This window comes from Haplochromis burtoni, unplaced genomic scaffold (assembly GCF_018398535.1).
Source record: "Haplochromis burtoni strain Fernald_Lab_line unplaced genomic scaffold, NCSU_Asbu1 Contig_28, whole genome shotgun sequence".
Classification (NCBI taxonomy): domain Eukaryota; kingdom Metazoa; phylum Chordata; class Actinopteri; order Cichliformes; family Cichlidae; genus Haplochromis; species Haplochromis burtoni.
This window is the reverse complement of record NW_024582389.1, coordinates 1,319,888-1,345,072: the sequence shown is the minus strand read 5'-3', so window position 1 is coordinate 1,345,072 and position 25,185 is coordinate 1,319,888. Positions and strand designations below refer to the sequence as shown.

General features: G+C 38.5%; 1 protein-coding gene across 6 annotated transcripts in view; it reads right to left on the bottom strand.

The window, feature by feature from the left end:
- mdga2a (MAM domain containing glycosylphosphatidylinositol anchor 2a) overlaps positions 1–25,185 on the bottom strand; it is a 192,348-nt gene that overhangs the window by 116,604 nt on the left and 50,559 nt on the right. For all 6 annotated transcript variants that reach the window (XM_005917647.3, XM_042219114.1, XM_005917645.3 and 3 more), the window contains one exon: positions 2,296–2,435. In XM_005917647.3, the coding sequence (XP_005917709.1) occupies positions 2,296–2,435 (140 nt within the window). The remainder of the gene's footprint in view (positions 1–2,295; positions 2,436–25,185) is intronic.

Here is a 25,185-nt window from a genome sequence, read left to right as displayed (position 1 = left end):
CATATCTGACTTATCAGTGCTAACTTGCAAGTAAACTGTGGCTACCAATACTTTTTAAATAATGTTATATGAATTCTGAAGTCTGAGAAAAACACAAAATGTGATTTTTGTCTTTCTCTCAGGCCTACCCTATATAATTTAGTAAAGTAAAACAAGTTATGTCTTGCTATACTCTATGGTTATGATGTTTTGGTTAATATAAAGTACTGTAGGCAGTTGACAAGATTACAGAGTTCAGTCAAGAGATTATAGTAGCCAGGGAAACTAACTGTATTAATGCATAATTTCAATTTATTCACCTGTTATAAGCTACGTATTTTATATATATTAATAATTTACTGTATGTATCATACCTATCATCATGTTTCATAAAAAACAAGATCATTTATATGATATACAGTAAATCATGTGAGAGTTAAACATGGAAATATGTATAGAAAATATCTGCTAGTATCACAGAGAAGTACATACAAAAGACACAGAAAGCAAACTCACACACACATAAAGAACTGTTCGCACTGGTTGTCTGTCCGAACTTGCACACTTGTAAAGTATCAAGACAGGACACAAAAAAGTACAACCTTTGCAAGTACTGATTATTTTCCCCTGCATTGGTCTTGGAAGATTGAGAAACTCAGCTCAATTAAAATGTGGAACTTTGGGGCAAAGAAAGGCTCAGAACAAGGATTAATATTTAATTCTAAAGAAAAGATGGGCTGTTACTGCCGTATTAACTTGCAAGTGTGTTTCCGATGAGGTCACACACCTTTTGGTTTTTCTTGCAACATCACAAAACCAGCCTTAGGTCTACTGCCATTCCAGATAACCACCTCAGCCTCCTAAACCACTCAGAATGAGTGTGCTCTGTCCCCAGTCCCATGCCACTACCAGAGGGGGGACAAAGCTGACACATCCCAAAGTCCAGAGAGACACAGCCGAGACCCACTGTGCCAGGGGATCTGCATGAGTCTCATAATGACTCTGTTTCAAAGGAGATCCTGCCTTTCCTGCCACAGCCCTGCATAGCTTTTGATCTCGCGCTACACTCCCACCCACTCCCTCGCTCTGCTCTGTTTTTCAAAAATTCTAATTAAGAGGAAAGACAGAGATGATGAGTGCAAAGTTGTGACCCCCTCCCGGGGACGGAAAGAGACGAACAGTGTGCCTGAAACAGTCTTATTCAAGGAGCCTCACCTTTTCAGTTGAAACATAAAAAAACCATATGCGTTTTGGTTTTGCCGTCCAGAGTTTCTGGAGATTCTGTATAATGTTTGTTACTGAGCAAATAAGATAAGATAAAAGATGACCTTTATTAGTCCCACAGGTGGGAAATTTGTTTTGTTGCAGCAAAAGTGCAAATTTATGTAGCAGAAACTAGAAAACACTGGAATGCAATAAAATAGAATAAAATAGAATAATATATACAATAGAATAAAATAGAATACAAATGCTATATACAACTGAGTAAGAAAATACAACTTTGTCAGAAAAAGAATTGCACATATAGCAGCCTTATTGCACATATGTGGGTTTGATCAGCTGCAAAAGTCTTTGTTCAAATCAGAAGCAACATGTAATAAAAAGACAATAAAGGTTAGGGTGACCTACTGGGTTAATAAGAACAAAATGTCATGGTCAAGTAATTCATAGCAAACCTGTTTTATGTATCTATGTGGCTCATAATAGCTCACATTTAGTCTAAAAGAGCAGATGAGACCTTATTTTTGCCATCTGCTTACTTTTTTAAACTTTTAATTGTATATTTCTAGATTTGAATACTACAAACAATACATAGTGAGCACAAAAAAAAACAAACTAATTATAAGCTTATTTTCATCAGAGAAAAAAGGTGTAAAGTTTTTTAATTAGTTCACATCACAACAGTAAATAAGAATGTGAGGAAGCCTTGCTCTCAGATGTTGAGAACCCATGTGCATTCACATGACCCAGAGTCTTTTAACTGTGGCCTGTTTCTCACTCGTTTGGCAGATGTTTTTGCTGTTTTCTGCAATCTCATTTTACTTGGAAGCTGTAATTATCAGCATACAGGTGCACAAAGCAAACGAAACCATTAATAATTAAAGGATTAAACTTTTAAGCTGATTTAGTGCAGACTTATGTGGTGTGCAGCTTTGATGCTAATACAGATTTAAAAGGGAGCTTTCTGCAGAGAGGAGAGATGGATACAGAGATATGGTACAAATTAACAAACTGCCCCATGATTTGCATGTGCAACTATCTTTTCTTTCCCATGCTGTCGGTTAAGGGCAGATGAAAAGGCGCTGACTTTCCTACCTGCGGTCGAGGATGACCTGTCACCAGACAGGTGAGCTCCAGGGTCTCCCCTTCTCGTATGGTGTAGACTCTCTCGGTGTGCCTCTCCTCTTCAACATTACAGGCGTGCCCCGAGTGTATAATGCGGACCGTAGGAGGTGCTGTTTGGGGGGGGGGGGAAAGCACAAAGTGTGTTAGCATTCTGGTCGTTTCTGAAGGAATGAGTAGTTTAGTGAAGTAGATGGTGTATTGATTAAAAGGTTGTCTCACTTATAACAAGGCTATTCCAAAGCTTTGTGCACACATTTACACTGCACCAAGCACACAAATAACTAGAGACAGGTAAAAGAATTGCAAAAAGAAGTGACACTACTTTTATAGCATTCCCCTTGGCTTAGCATTTTAAAAGCTGCCTATTAATTATTGGGGACTGGCAGTAGTAGCACTTTGTTTCTCTCTAAGTCACAGGGGTGAGCAACCAAACTTGGCACACAGGTAGGCCCATAAAGGTTCTTATCTATATCAGAAGTTGTGACAACATTGTGTCGCTAAATAACCACTCGGCAACAGGCTTCAATCATGTATTTTGAACATTTATGCAACTGTAACACTTTATAAAAGCATCATATCATTTTTGTTTCACCAAAACAACATTTCATTTAAGTCCACAAATGTTGAATTATGCATGATGTATTATGATGCCATCCTGCTACCTAGCAACGACCTAGCAACAGTGTAAAATGACCCACTTTAAGCATATAAACAACATCTATCGCCTGTGTTCTCTTTTTTTTGTTATTGCTTTTTTGTTACTTTGCTTAGTGTGATTAGGCTCATCAGTCTGCCAAAAACACATACAGGCCTAACAGTACTATTGCACAAAATTTGTATGATTTTGTTTGGGCCAGTGATTGATTGAGTTACTTGCAGAATTTTCTTAAAAGACCTCTCAGGGAAGAACTATCTTCGTTTTTGATTTTAGGGTCTTTACCTTACAATATAAAGTGCCTTGAGGCAACTGTTGTTGTGATTGGGTGCTATATAAATGCACCTGAATTGAACTGAAGCTACTTAGAAAGGTTGGGGAGGTATTGTACGTTAGCTGTGGCAGAAGCAGTAACCGAATAAAATACGTCAAATTTCAATCAGACAGGCAGCAGTAATGACCATCTGCAAAATACTGATGGTATGCCACAGAACTAGTAATCTTGGAAAATATCTTTCACTATCTCCCCTATCCTCCGTGCCATCAGATATCAGAATTAATTTAGAACTCAGTGTAATTACATGGAAGAAGGGTTTTATTACAAAAATGATTACTTAAAAAAAAAGAAATAAAAGATATATCAGTGCACTTCTGGAAAACACTTTGACTCAGAAAAGCATAATATTTCACGAAATGTTAATACCAGCTAAAAAAAAAAACTGCCATTAGACCATATGGAGAGTGGGTGTCCATATTTAAATTACTGCGTACCTCATTTTGGAACCGAACTCATCATGTAGCACATTCATTTTTCCGCATAACTTCCTAATGCAATCTAATCAGGGATATAAAAATGCCGGAAACTGCAATATGAGCAAATTAAACTACCCACAGCTGTCTGTTCACAGCTGTAATTACCACACTGGTGTTTCTCTCCATCATTTGTTTGACCCTTGTGAGACGGTGAGAGGATTTTTGGTCTCTGCACACACCAACAGACAGTGGTGCATACGCGATGGGGGTTAAACTGAGCAGAGGAAGGAGTCATCTTAGGTAAACCACTTCAAAATATTCACTTCCACTGAGCTGTAAAAAATGCAGTTGCATGTAACCAACCCCTGACAATACTAGCATCTGTTAAGCATTTATTCCTCTCCAACTTACATGATTAGTGAAGAGGTTTGGGATGAGATGATTTAGAGAGCGGATACGGGGTATCATTAGGAGGAGGAGTACAAAATGGTGAAAAAGAAGGGGGAGAAAACAAATTCATGCTGAAAAATCACGAGGAGTTTCAGACTGTTGCTTGCCTTTCATGTTAGAGGAGCAGCTTCCTGTGTGGGCCTCTCTAGGCAGAGCGTGCCCCAGCAGCAGAGTCAGTTCTACCTCTACCCAGGCTTCAATGCTAATGAGCACATCGCCACTCCTCCCTAACACTGCTTTGGGAGTCTCAGTGTATCCTTCGCCATGCACTAACCGCTCGTCCCTCCCTGATACTAGCCATGCTGTTTGTTTCATCCGGGTTGTTGGCTTAATGCTCCTTCTCACTTGTCCTGCCTGTCTAAATGCCACATGGTGATGTGCACTGATACAGGTGCTAAATGCGCACGCATGAAGCCTTCCTTCTATTCCTTGCCCTTCATTGTCTTCCCTTCTCAATTTGGACACACTGGTGCTGAATTCCATGGGGGGGAATAAGGGTCTGAGAAATAGGCTCAGTGTAAGGGAGCTTCACGCAAGGCTGCCACTTGAAAGAAAAAAGGCTTAGAAACAAGACCCCAGGGTACTAGCTAAACAAAGTGCTAATGGCATTTACTCCATTGAACCAGTATCTCTCTAGCATAGGCTACTATCAGTCCTGGAGGAAAGTAGGGAAACACCCATAATTAATGATCTTCAGCTCCTATCACAGTTACTGCAACAGCTGCATACACAATCGCATAAACACACACTCGTTCTTTATGCAGACAACACCAGGCTTACAGCCACAAAAGCAAATAACCGTCTCTTGAGCTTACATAATGAGCATCCTAATGTTCTAACAGTGACACATATCCTTGTACAGCTACGACCTGCTTTTTCAAATCGTTTGGCCCAAAGCGTGAGCTAAAATCACTGTCATTACAACGTAATTTTCAGTTTGCGTTCGTGAAAGCCACTTGATACTTTACAAACAGTAACTATTCATATACTTAGAAAAGATATTTAGGAATGGGCAATGTGACATTAATGATGTGGGATTTAGGGCCGGGGCTTCACAAAGTAAGACATCAGTGGACTGACAGGTCTGAGATAAAAGATGTGCTGGTTGAAGGGAAACAGGAGACAGACAAAGCTTTGAACACACCACAGCGGGTCAGAAGTGTCAGGTTATATCCCTCTAATTCTTAACTACATCCCATACAAGTTCATTACATGGAAAAAGATGATGTCTTATATACTGCAAATGGTATGTTATAAAGAGCCTGTCTAATCGTTTCTATCTACCTCCTTGCATGCTTTGAATGGAGAATAACAATTTTTGCCTTACATGATAGATGCAGCTTTTACACATTTTTTTTTAAATCTTGTTATTTAACCAAGACTGGTGTGCTGCTAAGGTTGAATTACAGATTGCATCTTATATGTGTAATTATTATGACTGCCTGACATGTTATGTACAGCTGTATAAAGTGTCATATGTGCAACAGTATATTTAATCTGTAAGTAAACATCTTAAATAAAGGCGCCTAAGAAATCAAATCAAGTCAATTTCAGTAAAAGCTTCAAATTTAGATGCATCACATTGTGTTGTATTCAGCAGTAAGTGCATGGAACATGCCAGCAGTAAGAAACTGCAGATCACACATTATTCGGACTAGCGAGGGTCCAATTTGCTAATGTTTGCAAAAGCTTAACAAAGATAACTTAATTTAATCTTTCATTTTCATCTAATTTAGTTTTGCTTAGTTAGTTTCCAAACCAACAAGGCCTAATTATCTTTAGTGGGAGAAGAAACACTAAGTTCATAATTCTAAGAAATGGAAAACACAAAATGCTCTGCTGCAACTTGAAGTCCTACAGATGTGATAATAATTAATGGTGCCCGCTGGAGTTTTGCAAGCAACAAAAGTTATCATTAAGACGCATCTTGACACACAATACCATCTGGAAAGCATCTAACTGGCAACGGCTTCATTTTTCGGCATGGCAATGCTGTAACTCACTGCCAGTGCAGTAAAAGCATACCTGGACAGAAAAACACATAATGGAAGACTATCAGTCATGGACTGGCTTCCCCAGAGCCCGGACCTCAGCATCATCTTGACAGAGAATGTAACAAAGAGCTTTGTATTTCCTTCCAAGAGAGTTCAGGCTGTGTAAAGTTAGAATTGTACAAAGTAGTTTTTGCCTTTTATACTGTATTTTCATGTATGTTTGCACATTTAAATGAATCTTTGCACCTGTTTCTCATTTTCATAGAAAAATATAAAGCAACGAGGACTTGTTAAAGACTTTTTCACCATATTCTACTCTGTTTGGTTGATGTGAGGATGCTTCTTGGGTCGAGCATGCAGGAAGCAGGACATTTGGCACCTGCTCGCTCACTGTGAATTTTCCAGACCGTTACACTTTTTACTAGCGAGCTGGCAGGTTAAAGACTGTTTAATCTTCAATCTGAATTGGACATTTACATTCCTGCTTGCAGCTCCACTACGTTGAGAAGAGTTCACAGCTAAAGGGCATGTGTGGGAACAGCTTTAGTGATTAAGCTTATCAGACACAATTTAAAAACAACCAAAAAGATGTTACAGAGTATTTTTAAACCTGAAACTGGACACTTAATCTAAGCATATTAAAATCAGTCATACAGACCTGCACAAAAAAATAAATACAGGGAGTGCAGAATTATTAGGCAAGTTGTATTTTTGAGGAATAATTTTATTATTGAACAACAACCATGTTCTCAATGAACCCAAAAAACTATCAAAGCTGAATGTTTTTGGAAGTAGTTTTTAGTTTGTTTTTAGTTTTAGCTATTTTAAGGGGATATCTGTGTGTGCAGGTGACTATTACTGTGCATAATTATTAGGCAACTTAACAAGAAACAAATATATACCCATTTCAATTATTTATTTTTACCAGTGAAACCAATATAACATCTCCACATTCACAAATATACATTTCTGACATTCAAAAACAAAACAAAAACAAATCAGCGACCAATATAGCCACCTTTCTTTGCAAGGACACTCAAAAGCCTGCCATCCATGGATTCTGTCAGTGTTTTGATCTGTTCACCATCAACATTGTGTGCAGCAGCAACCACAGCCTCCCAGACACTGTTCAGAGAGGTGTACTGTTTTCCCTCCTTGTAAATCTCACATTTGATGATGGACCACAGGTTCTCAATGGGGTTCAGATCAGGTGAACAAGGAGGCCATGTCATTAGTTTTTCTTCTTTTATACCCTTTCTTGCAGCCACGCTGTGGAGTACGTGGACGTGTGTGGTGGAGCATTGTCCTGCATGAAAATCATGTTTTTCTTGAAGGATGCAGACTTCTTCCTGTACCACTGCTTGAAGAAGGTGTCTTCCAGAAACTGGCAGTAGGACTGGGAGTTGAGCTTGACTCCATCTTCAACCCGAAAAGGCCCCACAAGCTCATCTTTGATGATACCAGCCCAAACCAGTACTCCACCTCCACCTTGCTGGCGTCTGAGTGGGACTGGAGCTCTCTGCCCTTTACCAATCCAGCCACGGGCCCATCCATCTGGCCCATCAAGACTCACTCTCATTTCATCAGTCCATAAAATCTTAGAAAAATCAGTCTTGAGATATTTCTTGGCCCAGTCTTGACGTTTCAGCTTGTGTGTCTTGTTCAGTGGTGGTCGTCTTTCAGCCTTTCTTACCTTGGCCATGTCTCTGAGTATTGCACACCTTGTGCTATTGGGCACTCCAGTGATGTTGCAGCTCTGAAATATGGCCAAACTGGTGGCAAGTGGCATCTTGGCAGCTGCACGCTTGACTTTTCTCAGTTCATGGGCAGTTATTTTGCGCCTTGGTTTTTCCACACGCTTCTTGTGACCCTGTTGACTGTTTTGAATGAAACGCTTGATTGTTCAATGATCACGCTTAAGAAGCTTTGCAATTTTGAGACTGCTGCATCCCTCTGCAAGATATCTCACTATTTTTGACTTTTCTGAGCCTGTCAAGTCCTTCTTTTGACCCATTTTGCCAAAGGAAAGGACGTTGCCTAATAATTATGCACACCTGATATAGGGTGTTGATGTCATTAGACCACACCCCTTCTCATTACAGAGATGCACATCACCTAATATGCTTAATTGGTAGTAGGCTTTCGAGCCTATACAGCTTGGAGTAAGACAACATGCATGAAGAGGATGATGTGGACAAAATACTCATTTGCCTAATATTTCTGCACTCCCTGTAAATAAATAAATGTGAAGATGAAGCAGTGCTATGTTCCAGCTTTATTGTATGATGTCATCAAACTGTTCATAATCTGGAGTGCTGCTGTTATTGGCTGAGAAATACCTTACAATTACTTGAGCTGAGCAGTGCTCAGAAGATTAGCAGCTGCCATCATCCATTTAGCCATCATCGTTACTTTGGACTTGTCATATTAAATGGTATTGAGAATCATGGAAGTTCAGTGGTACTGACTACTAAACTTCTGATATTGTGACATCCTTTCATATACATTTTCAAATTCTTCTTCAAACATTCACATCATAAAAAAAACAACAGGATCCACTTGTTGAAGCACTGTTACATAACCCCCACTAGGGGTGATAAAAAACACTTCCTTCTACCGTTTTCCAGAAGTATAGCTGTATGGTGCACTAAATGAACTAGAAGTATTTGAAATAGTAATTACACAAAATGATACCATTAAGAGTAAATAACATTTATTTCTGTATAATATTGGAATATTATTTCCTCACTGTGTTTGTTTTGTAGGCTGCTCCACAGCAAAGCATGTGTGTACAAGAAATATCAGTATAATAAACACAAACGAAAAGTATAATATTAAGATGGCTTGTTTATGTGCACCACATGCACTTGTGATTAAACAGCACTGATGCGCATGTTGAGCAAATGTTGTCTTGAACCTTTGTGGCACGATGTGAAATTTGCATAAATGTAAATCTCCGCCTCTATTATTACTCCCCCTCACTATCCCCATCCACCTAACCATCTGCAGGCACAAACATCCAAACTCTCTCCACACACACACACACACACACACACACACACACACACACACACACACACACACACACACACACACACACACACACACACACTAGCTTCCTGGTAATTATTAGTTTAAAGAAAAAAAAAGAAAAGCAGCAGACCTGCAGGGTAGAAGCAGGAGTCTCAGATGTGAATCTCTTTTTCATTTTGGTTTCTCATTTCCATAAAAGTGACATCATTTCCCCTGCTGCAAAAATACACAATACTGAGAGAAAATGGAGAAAAGTAGGAGAAGAGAACGAGACGAAGCTTCGCCACATATAACTGTGTGTGTTAAACTGCTAGCTTAGTACTCTCATTTCACATTCGCCTGTACCTGAGAGTGTTTGTATGTGCGTTCAAGTTTGTGTTGTGTCTTTATGTGGTTAATGAGCATCATACAGTAGAATAACTAGCCTGCCTTGGCCTCAGTTAGGGGAGATGGAGACGGCTTTATCCAGTACCGCCAGTGGAGATTAAATTGGATTTGGCTAAAAGCAGCCTTGTCACCACAGTTCTGGAGTGCTTGTGTGGCAGAGGGAGTTCTTGGCAATAGTCGAGACTCTAAATTTGACAAACAAATGAATGTGAAAAAAACTCCCAACAGCTGGGGCTCGTTGTCACTGTGGGCTTAATGTCCTCAGACCAACCCCTGAGGAACACTAACCATATCCTGCTAGTTTTCTGGCTCCGTAATCACCTTCTCAGAATGAGAGATCCAAAAAGAGAAAAACAGCACAGAGTGAGAAACAGGAGGAGAGAAACATATGCAATATGCATGGAGTAACAATTTCATGAAATAACTGTTTTGTTATCACAAAATACTCATTATATATTCTGTGCTAGCACCACCGGAAATACACTTTCTGTTGCTTTTAAAAGGACTGTTGGGGAAGAAAAGGCAATTTCAGCTGTGTGATAACACTGCACAATGCCAACATCAAAAGCTTAGTGATAACGCACAAATAAGTTCACATTTGCCATATCTGCCAAAAACAATGGCTTTTCAAAAGAAGATTTGTAAAACTGCTTAAATACTCTACAGCCAACACTTACTGTTAAATAATACAGTCTAACATGCTTTCAGCAGACTCCATTAAAACCGCATGTTAATGGAATCAGTTTGACCGGAGCCTTTTCACACAAGATGCAAGACCTCTATACGTGTGCTAAACCGAAGAACAGTACAACATCAAGTATAGATGTCCGCTGAAAACAACTACAGTATCAAGTTCAACATTTGTATTGCTTAAGAGTCACCATGGTGAACAGTGTATATTGTGTACCGGGGTGTAAATCGATAAAATGTATTTTCTGTCTAAGACAGTGAATATACAAGTGTATAAAGGTCATACAGTTAGCAAACTGACTCAGTTACATAACATACACAGCATGAAAAAGGGTTACCAGCAGTATATTTAGTAGAAAAACCCTCATGTGGATTAAACCAAATATATTTGTATTTAAATATTTGAGAATGTACATATATGAGTTTAACTCTAAAGCTATAAGAGGAATACTTGTGTTTCCCACTTCAAAATGTTCATTGCCTCACCAAACATTTTGTTTTAGCTCCAAAAGACTATAAAGCAACACTTTCTGGCTATTTGCACTCTACAGACAGTACTGACATGTGGAAATGCAGTATTAGCATTCACTGGGTTCTGTGCTTCAAGCCACCTGGCAAATGTTTAGTCAAATATTCACTCTAACATCTTTTAGCAGCCAAATGTTCCACTTTGTACCCCAACTAGTTGCTTAATTCAGCTTTTTGATGTTTTATGTGAATAAGCAGTGTACAATGAGCTTTATCAGTGTTTTTCTTCTTCTTTTGTTTTGTGAACAGCTGTGGGATGCCTTTGGAAACCAGCAGGCTAATAAGAACGGTGAAGCTGTGGGTAAAAGTATCTGACAGTGTCAAATACAGAGTGGTTTCTGATTGGAAGGGACTACTCTTACTTTACATACAAAAATGTGAATTATTGGTTTTAAATATTGATTAGTGCAGTTTTAAGATTGTCAGGTTAATAATTTATAACTAAGAAAGTGTTCGAATAAGAATTCTACATTGAATAGTTATGCAAATAGAGCTTTCCAAATACAAGAAGGTGATACTGAATTATACAGCACATCCATTATTAAATTTGGACTTGGTTCAAATTCTCTCAGGTGATGCATAACAGTGCCACTGGTTATATCAGAATAAATTCTGTGGGTTTTACTTTTGAGAGTAAGTAAACATGGGCCATTGCCAAAGGCAACACATATTTAATTCTATTATTTTCTGTGCATCTCCCGTGCCTTTTGAAACTGCAAGTTTACATTGCACCCAGGCCTGGCTGCTGGATAATTGAGAAGCAACTCATCCATGGGGTCATCCATGTGTATAAGGTCTTGAAATGGTTTGCCAGCAGCACATGCATACTATTACATCAGAGGTTGTCAGAGCGTATTGATTACACACTGTAATGCACTCGCATGGAGTCTTCATCCTCCACTCTTATTGTAAATGAGACTCTGTATAGATCTGGCTTCACACTATTGGCGCAGATCATCTATCCCAGTGTGTACTGCGGGGCAAAAAACAAACACAATCTTTCGGTGCAAAGTTTGCAGCACCACAGAAAACACGTTTGTCCAGTTCAGCGGAAAAAGAAGACAGTCGTTATTAAACTGAATAGAGATGTTAAGTGGTCTTTTTTTGGCACAAGAGAACAAAGTGAGCTAGATACGCGAGTTGAGACATCTCATTAAAACGACTGAGAGGTCCGTTTGTCCGTGGACATGGATCATTACAGGAACACAGAACACACAGCTTTAGCCCTCAGAGATTTTGTTTGGATTTAGGCAACACATACATAAAAAAACACACACACACACACACTAAAACACATATGCAACCACACACTGAGTCACGTATACACACATCTTGTTACTCTAAAATTAGGCCAGTGTGAAGCTGCCAAAGCCCTGCTGAGATGGGAAGAGAGAGAAAAGAGATGACGATGAAGGGTGAAGGTAGGGAGATTTAGAGGACAGATTCGTCTTTGCTCCCATATTACAGCACTTCACAGCAGGGGTTATGGAGCTTGACTGCATACAGCTGCAGCCATTATGTTTGTGCAAGCTTTATGCCATGCGAGCCATCTTCAGGAAGTGACATAAATGAGGCTGGTAACATCTGATGTTTGACTTTGAAGGGATTAGTATTCGAATTTTGGTTTTTACTCTAAGCCAAACATTTGAGGCTAACACTGTTAGACGTTGCGTGGTGTCTGGCTGGAAGCAGTGCTGCAATGGTACTTTCTTGGTCTGTGGTGCTGAAACTTATCAGTTAGTGCAGGGAGGAAAAAAAAGACAGCTATGCCTGTTCTCTGTATACAGTGATGAGAAGTTACCTAATGTGTTGTAATTTTTAATTTAACTCTGTTTAGCACAGGCATACATCCAGCAGAAACCCAGTATCTTAAATTTACAGCCCTTAAATTTGATTAAAAACTCTGAGCATGAAAGACTTAGACGTCAAGATTTGCTACATGAGTTCTTCAATGAGAAACTGTTCTGCAATTTGAGCTTCTGAGTGATACTGAAATCATTAAGCAACAGAAAATGAATCTGTAAATATTGTAATTAGTAAATTGGTAATTTTTTAATGATAAATGTCTCGCACAAACTGGGCTATCTATGACAGGAAATTGAACTGCTAAATAGTCAATCCAGCAATTAGGAGCCATCAGCTTGGAATCAGTTAAAGTGCAGTGGTTCTTTTTTTTTGTGCTAATTTACAGACGGATACATTAAATGAATTATAAAGGAAATTTTTAACAGATTATCTGAAAATTCAAAAGAAGAGTGTTTGGCTCAACCACACCAACTGTGAACAGAGAAAGGAAAGAGGAGATAACAGATGCATATAAGTCTTACTTAAGGATGATGGTGTGTGCATGTATATCTGAATGAAACAAATAGCAACACATAAAGCAATTACTAACACCTATATTAAAGAATTTTTTTTTAAATAATTCCCAATCCTTTTGATTGTTACAAATATATTTTTTTCAGTTCCTCATCCCTCTGCCAATATGATGTTACAATACCCATTTCCATTTGTTTTACATGTCATGTTCAATGTACATCACCAAAATTTGTATCCATGGCAGAATTTTTGCTCAACTCTAAATTAAAGCTAACGTTTTTGATGCCGGAGTGTGTGAACCCTAAGCCAAGTACAGAAAAATTTAAGGCAATACTTACCAAACAAGCATCTGATGAATTTTCTTAGAATGTTCTTGAAAAGCTGGGGAGGAAATGTTATGTCTTCCTAAGTGAAAAAAAATACTTATTTTCCTGCATGAGCAGTGATTAAAGGTGCTGTTAGCACTGTTTTGCCACTGTGCTGAAGAAGGGGTTGAATGGTCTGAAACAAACTTGGATTGGATTAACATGAATGTGCATAACCATGTCGGGCCAAATTCAAACATGACAGACTCATACATTACCTGCAACATTTTGCAGTGAAAGCAGAAAAGATAGGGCAGGTCTAAAAACCCCTGTTCATCATCATCTGATCTAATGGCTTTGTCACCTTAAGATGCTGGCATGTGTTATAGGGCCATTAAAATGGACACTTGAGTTCAGTGAACACGTCCTTGCCTCGTGAATGCCGGAACAGGTTTACGAGGAATAAACTTATAGGCCTTGACAAGTACATGCTGGTAAATTTAAAATCTCATTAATGAAAGACGTCCACAGTTAAGCAGCACCTGCTAGCTCACATTATTATTAGAGAAAGTGAGATATGAAACTATATTTTGTGACCAACAGTGCTGCAAATACAAATAAAAAACTAACCCACACAGCATTAAAACATAACAGCCAGAGTATTACGGTTAAGTAAGCCTTTGTAGGCTTTTCCTATCCCATTTTACTATTCTCTCCATTCACGGTGCCACATTGGCAAAGTGGGCCTGTTGTGGCAGTTTGATTTCCCTAAACTACACTAATCGGACATCTGTAGGGAAGGATAAAGCCCAGATTGGCTGTAACAGTGCAGCAGTTATCTGTTGATAGGACTAACTCTGGCCAACACTCACACGATTGGCTGACGCAAGGCAGCAGCTCTTTTTTATGGTTGGCTAGTAGTAAGCCAGCAACTGCTCACTGAGAAAAGGAGATCTGGCAACCCTCTGAAGATTGGGTGCAGCCCGCCAAGAAACTGTCTGATGATTGGCTGTGATGGCTCCAGAGCGAACTGATTGTCCTATCAATGCCCACAGTGCAGACTGGCTGACAGTGCTTCCTGCTGGCTGGCATTGCAATATGCAGCTATCCATAACACCTCCAGGGGGCATATGTCCATGTCTTTGAGTGTGAAGTGGGTTTGTGTGTGTGTGTGTGTGTGTGCGTGTGTATTTGCAATTGTATATCATCCATAACTTTTTCATTGGGGAGGTGTGCAGCTAAGCTCTGCCAGCAGGCTCTAACACCTCATTATTCTAAGCCAGGCAGGAAATGGGTTTTAGAGATCTCTCACTGAGCAATGCTCTTGGAAATATGGGCTACACATCTTCCAATATCAGCGGCATAGACTGGGGAAATGCCTCTTTAGTTCAAGTTAGCTATACTACAAAAATCCACCAACTGACTAGGCACGCAGTACAATATCACAAAACACAAACTGTTACGGTCTTGTGCTAATTAATTTGGTTCTGAGAGTTTTTGAGTTTTAATGAATATGAATTTTTCCACTGAGTCTTGTTAACTGAAGGGTGCTTATTTCATGTGATGTTAAATACAGCTTGGTGAAATGATGGAGATGAAAAATAGCAGTGCCTAAAGCCTCATTAGGGGATTTTCTACATTTGGTGGAAAAACTTAAGCTAGCGTGCATGCACTGACTGGGGCATTTACGGAGTTGAAGGAGGAGAGAGAAGATCTGGATGTTAACCAAAAACAAAAACTAGTACTCCTATTTCAGTGTACATTAGCATGTATACTGAACTGAAAAAAGTCAGCCTAATTTCACACTATATGCAGGTGTAATACTAGAATAATTTAGTTTGAAGCATTAAAAACTCACGACTGGTCAACCCACTTCATTCAGTCCCACATGTGTACTGTAGCAGAAGATCTTTCAAATGCATCTTTTCATCTTGTACCACATTCATACCTATAATACCTTGCCTACCATCACAACCTCATGAGCTTACATGGCAAGTTTTACCAAAGTAACCTACCAAGAAGTTTAACAAATCTCCTAATATCTTGACTTGAGATGTAATACACCTGCACTGTGTAATTTGATGCAATAGGGTGTTCACTAACAGTCCATGGGTTGAACTGTGCGTAAAATGCAAATAGTAAAACAAGACCTCTTTACAAAGTTAAACATATACATATATACAGCATCTTGCAAAAGTCTAGAGCCACTCTATTTCTTTACAGTGTACTTCCAAAGAGCAAGACTTTGTTGTGATTTTTTAGAGCAATAGTTCTCCAAGTTCTGCTTTTTCACTCATTTTCACTCCAGTACTTGTACCTGTCCATTTTCAGAAAAGGTTTTTTGTTTATTGAGCCACTTAACACTAAACGATCGTGGCTCAAGAGTTGGGAGTTCGCATTGTAATCGGAAGGTTGCCGGTTCGAGCCCCGGCTTGGACAGTCTCGGTCGTTGTGTCCTTGGGCAAGACACTTCACCCGTTGCCTACTGGTGGTGGTCAGAGGGCCCGGTGGCGCCAGTGTCCGGCAGCCTCGCCTCTGTCAGTGCAGTGGCTACAATGTAGCTTGCCATCACCAGTGTGTGAATGGGTGGATGACTGGATGTGTGTGCACTTTGGGGTCCTTAGGGACTAGTAAAAGCGCTATACAAATACAGGCCATTTACCATTTATAAACAATGCCACTTAACACTAAATGAGCACAAAAAAGGTACCTAGCTCAAGGGATGAATCTGCATTGTGTCTGCACATAACAATGTTGCAAATAACCAATTTCAGATTGTATCTTGTATTTTGTTACTGGCAGCCTGGTGGAGAAACATATATTTCCTTTAGCTGAATCTATGAAAAATGCAAATGATAACACAATTCAAAAGATCTAAAAAACTATTTTTACACCAATGAAGTGATTCCTAAAGAGTCATTATCTGGAACCTTAGCATATCTTGGCGTGCTGTGCAGCGTGTCGGTACTTCACAAATGTGAGGGGAAAAAGTTGCAGACCTAAAAACTGTCAACATCAAATGAACAGTATCTGAAAGTCATGTTCTTAAGAATTGGGGGAAAAAACCTAATAAAAGAACTGACACTGGACCTGAGAGATTGAACTGGACAACTTTACAGCAGGACAAAAATTCTAAATACACTGTCAATTCAAGAAAACCATAATTGGATAGAAAAACTCACAGTGGATTGGACTGGTGAGATAGACTGGCCTCAACAGAACCTGCACATCAACATTGTTGAAGCAGTGTGGAATCATCTTGATGGAGAACAGAACAACTTGCAGCCAACATTCCTAGAACGACTTTGAATGTCCTTCGAGAAACATTCCTGAAGACTACTTAAAGAAATGACATGAAAGCTTGGCCATAAGATTTCAGGTGATGCTCAGGCTGGTCATGCTCCATAGTGTTAGAATTGTTTGTTAAAATTGTACTTAGAACTGTGTTTGCCCCATGGACTGTACTTACATGTGTGATTTCAATAAATCCCTATTTCCCTTTCGCTTTTTCAAAATAGAAAGAAATGCTGGGTGGCTGAAGATATTTTCACAACACTGTATATTGTATCAAGATATTTACAACTTTAAATCATTTATTTTAGAAAGTTTACCAAAGCATGATCCTTCAAAAACAACAGAGCAGATTGGAGCACTAGTTTTATGTTTACTCAGCTCTGTAATACTCATGCAAAACAGTGTACAATTATGTATATGACAGTGAAAGCCAAATCACACTATCATTCATCTCAAAGCATTGTATATTGTAAGATTAGAAACCCAAAACATTATAGGAAAAAACAAAACAAACTACAGGGTAACATCATCACTTCACTGCAGAAACCTACAGAACATTGTGAAGAGCTAAATCTCAACTGTTAAATCTATGAAGCATGTGTTTCTCCACACTGGGGTTGAGATGTTTTAAATTATTTCATTAATGTTCTAAAAGTTCAAAATGATTGCATTACAGTATCTACACAGAAGTGCTAACAGAAAGGGTTTATCTCAGCAACTTTTGCCTGAAGGAAGGGAAATGGGATTGCAACTACTTCTCTAACATCATCAGTTCTAGGCGAGCTGGGAAAACGTGGGTGGGCAGACTGAATGAGTCACACTTTTCTCGCGCTCATAATCAGTTTTGATGTGCCCCTGAGCAAGGCACGTACCACACTATAACTGGTACCAATAAAGACAGTGATGTGTTTGTTTTCCTCCAAAAAAGTCCTCAATCCCATTAAGTTTCACCAGCTGAACGCATCTTGTGAATTTCATTTTAAATTTGCTACAGTATTGGCTCTTTCCATTAGACACGCACCAGACACGGTTATGTTAAAACCACCTGACCAAAAACAAAAAAGTTCTGTCTTTTTATTTTGCTGCTACTTCTCCTAGACCTTTAAGATTATCAGTTTCAAATGTGCCTCATAAAGCACTTGACATGTCATCCATCAGACGCAGTTATTCTCTGAATGGACTGTGCAACTAGATTGTGGCTTAATCAATCTACAATGACATCTGATTTAATTTACTTTTCACATGACTCTTACAGGACTGGAATTGCACACCAATTAAGACAGTGTTCATATTCGATGTAATTGTTCTTGTTTGTCTGAATGTCAATTATTATGAACACGATGTTTACCATCACAGATTGACTCTAGTATTAGGAACAAGGAGAGGGCAAGAAAGGAGACAGAGGAAAGCAAGTAGAAAGCTACTTCTATAAAGTCTTTGGGTTGTAACCCCCCCCCCCAAAAAAAACCCCCAAACAAACAAAAAAAACAAAAGCAAAACATCAGCTGCATGTCAAACATGAAATTAACCAGCCAGTGAGAAAACAACTAAAGAAATGAATTAGATATTTCAACACTTGCATGCAACAATACATAATGAGAGGGTTCACAGGTGATGCTCGACATGAATGCAGTATATAAAACAGTTAATTGTTATTTTGACATCCAGTGGTATTCAGAGCAAAAGGTGAAAGGAAGAAGAGTAAGCAGGGCACCTGTGTTGGGGTCAGGGAACCGACTGTAGGAGGAGAAGCAAGAGTGAGTAAGAGCCAGCAGAGCGGGCTAACATGTTTCATTTCAGAGGGCTATTATCACGGCAGAGGACTTCCTGGCACACACTCCCACTGAACACCAGTGTAGCAAGTCTAAATGTTAAGCACACTGTTTAATAGTCTATTACATAAATTGATATTGCTCATTGACTGTTGTCCTTGGCTGCCCACATAGTGTCAGAGGAAGAGACTCAGATATACTATAGAGCAGAGAAGGGCTAGGCTATGGCATCACTGCTGTGTGGTGTTCAGGAACAAGGTCCCAGAAGTTCTCTTACAAATACGTTGAATTTGAAGTACACATAAACAGATGCCAGAGTTTGCAGCACCATTTCTCTCTAACACACACAGTGTAATTTTTCCCCACTGATAATAAATGTCACATCATTGTGATGTATAGCACAGGACCACATCAGTGTTGAACTTGGATATGTCATCACTGCTGTTTGGTGTTCAGGAACAAGGTGCCAGAAGTTCTCTTTTTTTCCACTTCTTCCATTTACGACTACACCTCCCAGAAATGATGAAGTCACAGTGAAATAAAAAACATATTCGAGCTATTATGTAGGGCTGCATCCATGGACTATTACCTTTGTCAATAAAATTGAAGAAAAAAAAAAAGAAGCTCATTTTAATTTCCTCCGGCCTAAATTGGAGTTCAGAATCTGTTTTTGGAATAATATAAAATATAAATCAAGAGAACACTTTTCTTACACTGGAGAAGCGAAATCAAGAGAATTGATTCATTTTTTCTTGACTGGCAATTGATTGCTCAGTCAAATAAGAGTTTCACTTCTATTCTGATGCTGTATATTGTACCAAAACCCATTAAAAGTTTATACAGCTGCAACCCTCTCCAGGTAATGTCTTCTTTATTTGCATCAGACATTTGTTGTCTGTACAGCTGTATTTCATTCTTTTTATTTTCTCCCAAATTTAGAAAACACTTACTTGTCTCTAGTTAAGATGAAGGCTGTCTTGTGCTGTATATAAATCAGATTTATCCAACCACCTACCTCACCATTACAACAGTTTTACACCATCAATTAAAAATATGCTGATTCTAAAAAATGTATGGTAAGAACCATTGTTTTGGTTTATGATCTAAAGTTTTCAGTTTCAGTTTGAACATTTTGCACACGAGTTTGTTATTTTACATTTTTAAATCATATACAAAAACAAAAAAATTAGCAGCAAGTAACATAAAAAAATAAAATGTTAGAATTTTAATAAAACCTGCTGCCTGCGACACACTTCTTGGATGGGCTGTACAATGAATCACACTCCAATATGTACCTTACCTTTTGATACAAAAATTCTGAAAACACTACCGGAGGTAGAACAGTACATATAACAGAGCAGCATAAACCTACAAGTGTTTTTCTCTATCCGCACCAACTGAAGAAGCAGAAAATCAACTGATTCACAACAACACAACAATTTTAAACACACATACTTCAGCCTTTAGTTCTCAGGTGTGTAAATGGTTTAAAAACTACTACTTGAAAGCAGTGCCAGAAAACTCTTTACACTGAATGTTTATAGCACAAGTTTAGAATGAGATTATCAGTGTGGAAGCAGTGGGCAAAGCTACACAGGGCACACTAATCAGTTGTGTGCCTAAGGCAAAGCCTTTTGAACCCCTACCACTAATCTCTGTACACAGACACACCTGGACACTGGGCATATAAGCTCACCCCTGACTGGGTTTTAGCATCACTTCGTTGGAAGACAAGTGAAGTCTCTCAATTGACACCTTCACCACTGGCACATCAAGACCAACATGGACCTTACAACAAGAGTTTCTCTTCTGCTGCTGCTTCTGGGCCTCATCATGACCATGTAAGGAAATACTAACTAAAAACTAAACCTGCTTGTAAATGCTGTTTTTAATAGATGTCGCATCTCCCATAACATTGGCACCTATCGTTATCTGTAACACAACATTATAAACGACTATCTATATTTTTTTCTGTATTATTTTCACAGGCTCATGCTGGTCACAATGGTAAGTGACCAAATCTGGTTTTGCCTCGTTGTAGCTCCGCATAACTAACTGTGTCACATTCTCACTTTTCTCATTGTAAAAACAAGGCTGTAACCATCCTCAGGATGAACAATGGTGAGTATCCAATCATTATATTGGAGAAAAACAGCGCTTTCTTATTTTGTCAATTGCCTAAAAAGTCATTCTTTCGTGTATTTTTATAGGATCGACAGAGTTTCTGGTGGAAGGAGATATACTCCTCCTGAAAAACATGAAATGCCCAAATAAAAACTATTCCTGTTGATGGAATAGCCTGTTGATTCCCACATCTGGGAATGTTGACATCCCTTACGTTCTAAGTGATAAATATGGTGGGTTTAACTGTGATGCATGCCACAGCACATTAACATCATTTATCCAGTGAAACACTTACGTCACTGATTAAGTTATTCACAACTGTAGACGATGGTGAGAGTGAGAAGAAGACCATTTTAGAGGCCATGAAGGGCTTTGAAACAGCAACCTGTGTTTGTTTCATTCCACGCACAGCGGAGGGGGCATACCTAACCATTGAACCAAGATACGGGTAAGTTATTTACTGCACTACTATTTGATTGAAGGTCAAAGTTATACTATCTGGTTGAAGATAGGAATATTGTAGTTTCAGTCACATGTAAATAAATATATTTTGTCTAAAAGTACTGCAAATTATAAACTACAACGCTTTAATTTTTCCAAGTACTATAGCAACCATGTAGTCTGTTAGAATATTCCTTATCACTAGCTAATAGTAAAGAAGCATTCACAGACTGGATGATAAGACAAATTTCACTGGCTTCTATACATTATTTTCTCTACTTTTGTTTACTGTTTACATTTTTAGCTGTTCCTCTTTGCTGGGTCGTATCGGAGAAATGCAGGTGGTGTCACTGCAGAGGTTTGGCTGCGTCCAGCATGGCATCACCCAGAGTTGCTGCATGCACTTGGTTTCTACCATGAACACACTCGAAGCGACCGCGACCAGCACATCAGAGTCAACTGGCAAAACATCGTAAAAGGTAAAAATCTCAAATGATGATTAATTGAAATCGGATTCATTGCTTAATCTTTTCAATTTATTGGTGTTTCTTCTACAGATTATTACATTGACTTCTATAAGAAGGACTCTTACAATCTCAACACTAAATATGATTACTCCTCTGTCATGCACTATGGAAGGTAAGGCTCAACAAAAACACAATCTTAAGTCAAATGTATTAAATGTAAATCTCTTTCACAGAAATATATTCTAATTAATCGGGTTTTGCAATTCTTCCTAATTATAGGACTGCCTTCGGAATTACTCCACAGTCAGAAACATTAACTCCCATTCCCGATCCCAACATTCCCATCGGCCAGACTGTTGGCATGTCTGACATCGACATTCTCAGGGTCAACATACTATACAAGTGCAAGAAGTACACAGGAAGAAAATATTTAAAGCATTATAATAAAGCATTGTGACTTCTAGAATAATTTCTGAGTTGTGTTCTGTGATTAACATTCACATAATAAGAAAGGTTATTTCATATCACTTCAACCATATTTTCAAACATTATCCATATCCATTTATTTTATTTTGGTATTTTCACTTTTATTGGAAGGTGAAACAATATTCCATATCAATTTAAAATTACAATCATTGAATATTAGGAAGCTTAGGAAGCTGGTTTGGGGAGTTGAAACGGCTACTTCTGTCTGAAATCTCATGGTCAGTTTGGCAAAATTCTAAATTTTGACAGTGTTTTCTGTACACATCAATTTCTAAATGAAACTTCATATTTCAGCAATAATTCAACAATAGTTATCTTCTAAAAATGTGTAATGGCATATGTGTACACATCTTGCCAAATGTGATTTCATCTGAAAGAGAATATGAGCTGAATTTTTACATTCATATAAAAATTTTATTCATACATGAATGGAGATAAAAAAAAAATTTGTGATGATTTGTGAAATAACATTTTGAAGTTTCAGTTTTACCATGATGGTCATCAATTGGGGTGGGGGGGTGCACACTCAAAATTTATCTTATAAAACCTTATTTAAAAAATGCTAATGCTAATTAGTGCAAAGTAACACAAAAATAACATGTCACAATTTAACAAAAACTATGCCACCGAGAAATAAAATAAAGCTAAATATGATGCTGGAAAGAATTTACAGCTTTGGGTTTTCTGAAGGTTATTCTCCACCTAAGAAAACTGCAGATGTGTAAAAACAAAGAAAGAAAAGCAGATTTTTTTGTGGGCTCCACTAGGCTGACATCCAGCTGAATGAGATCTACCTCTTCTTGCAGTTGCAAAGCATTAGAAATAAAGCTCAACCGAATGGATGGGTCATACATCATTGAACATTACTCGTGCTGTGCTTTGACTCCAAAACTCAAATTGGATTACCTGTGCACCCACGCGGATCTTCCAAAGTGGACAGGCACAGGCATGTAGCTGGCACATACACACCGAGATGCACGTGTTCAAAACGCTTCATGCAAACATTGTAAAATATACAAATACATTGAATTTGACGTACATGGACTTCACACATAAAACAGAAGCTCGAGTTTGTAGCACTGTTTCTCTCTAACACACACACCGTGTAATTTTCCCTCACTGATAATAAATGCCACATTATTGTGATGTACAGCAGAGGACCACGTCATTTAAAGGTTGCTGTGATGGAATCTCTTCAAAAGCGCCAGTCCTGTCATGCAAAATCAGACCCTGAAACTGTTTATGGCGCTAGAAAGCTAGACAGTACCTCTTCTTTCCTGTAAACAACAGTCTGGAGGATGATGATCTATTAGTGAGGATTTATTAAATGTAAATACGCTCACGCTAAACAATTCATTTCTGCATTCTGAGGTTTTAGAAAATAGTTTTTTGCTCATTGTAGTCTGATAAACAAGGCCCAGACTTCATGAGATAATCACTGTTGTGCCAGAAGAGCTTGATTAATGAATACAGGAAATTATAGCGAGTAATTGAAGAAATGATATTATTTGAAACAACACATTTTAACACAACAACCAGTTACAGCCAGAATAAAATAAAAAAGCAAATGTGCATTTTATTATGAAATGGACTGATGGAATATGTAGCACTTAAGTTATTAGTGATCAACCTCATAGGGGGTTAAAACAAAAAGGAGCTTTGTTCTGATACCAGCAGTAAAATGAGCTGCTCTTTTGGCATAAATAGGGTGTTCTGTGTGGAAGGAAAAAAACTGCATCGTAGGTGGTTACAGCAATGTAGCTCCAAACTAAAGCCATAATCATCTGATTTCTGTTTCCTCAGCAAACAGAAATCAAGTAATAATCATGGTTTTTTTATTTCAAAATTACACTTGATTTCCTTTACTCAAAATTCATACAATTAATCTAAGAAATAGTGATATTAGAAGATGGTATAACCAAGATTTTTCTTGAAGTGTAAATAGAAGAACCTGAACCAGCAAATAAATGCTCATCCATGCATTGTCTTAACTGCTTTCTCAATTGGGGCATGATGGCTGTCACAGGCCAAAAGGTGGGGTATACTCTGGACAGATCACTTCTCACAGGGCTAACACAGAATGACAGACAACCATTCCCACTGATATTCTCAGCCATAGCCTTTTTAAATTCAATTCAACTCAATTCAACTATATTTATATTGCGCTAAATCACAAAAACATTGGCTGCTTTATATTGTAAGGTAAACAAAAATAAAGAGAAAAAAGAGAAAACCCCAACAATCACATGACCCCCTATGAGCAAGAGCACTGGTGAGAGTGGAAACAAAAAATCCCTTTTACCAGGAATAACATGGATATCTGCCATGACCGTTTGGGACAGGAATCACCAGGTGACATAACATGCATGCCCTTCAACTGTGGGAGGAACTCTTAATACCTGGCATTTAGGCACATGTAAGTGAGAACATGTAAACTTCACACAGAAAGGCCCAGCAAAGCCAACAGATGTAAACACAGGATCGTTTTGCCGGGAGGCTGCAATGCTCAACATTGCACCACTGTGCTGCCTACAAGACAAATATATATGTTTTCATAGAGCTCAACCTCCCACGGCTGATGTTACTAAGCATTCATGTCCAGTATATCTCTCCCTCTGCAGCATAAACATTGCACTTTTCACAGTTCTATATTCCCATTAACATTAACAAATCTGTCAAAAAGCGCACATTTTAGTCAAACTGATGTGGAATTACTGTTCTTAAAACTTACGAAAACATTTATCAAATCAGGGGTGTAACTGTCATACATTTATTATTATAAATTATTCTCTGGAATATATTATTGCTGCAAAAGAAGATAGAGATCAAAATGCAATTCAGCTTCTGTTGAAGGTGGTGAACAAGTACAAAGACTTTACCTGACTCACAGACGCTCTACTAGTAGCTCTACTTCTAAACACACACACCACAGCCTGTTTGCAGCCAGGTTATTAAAGGTCTAAAAAACGTAAAGGCAGCGCCTTCAAAGTGTTTACATTCTATGAATCCACTGTTATATTTGTCATTTTTCAGATAATCTTTGGGGCATAAACTTTGGGCTGTATTTTCCCAAGACAATCTCCTGCTGGTTAAAAAAGCCTTATGCTAAGCAAGTCGACACCAGCCTGTGGTCACTATAATCCCCCCAGAATAAAATGATCA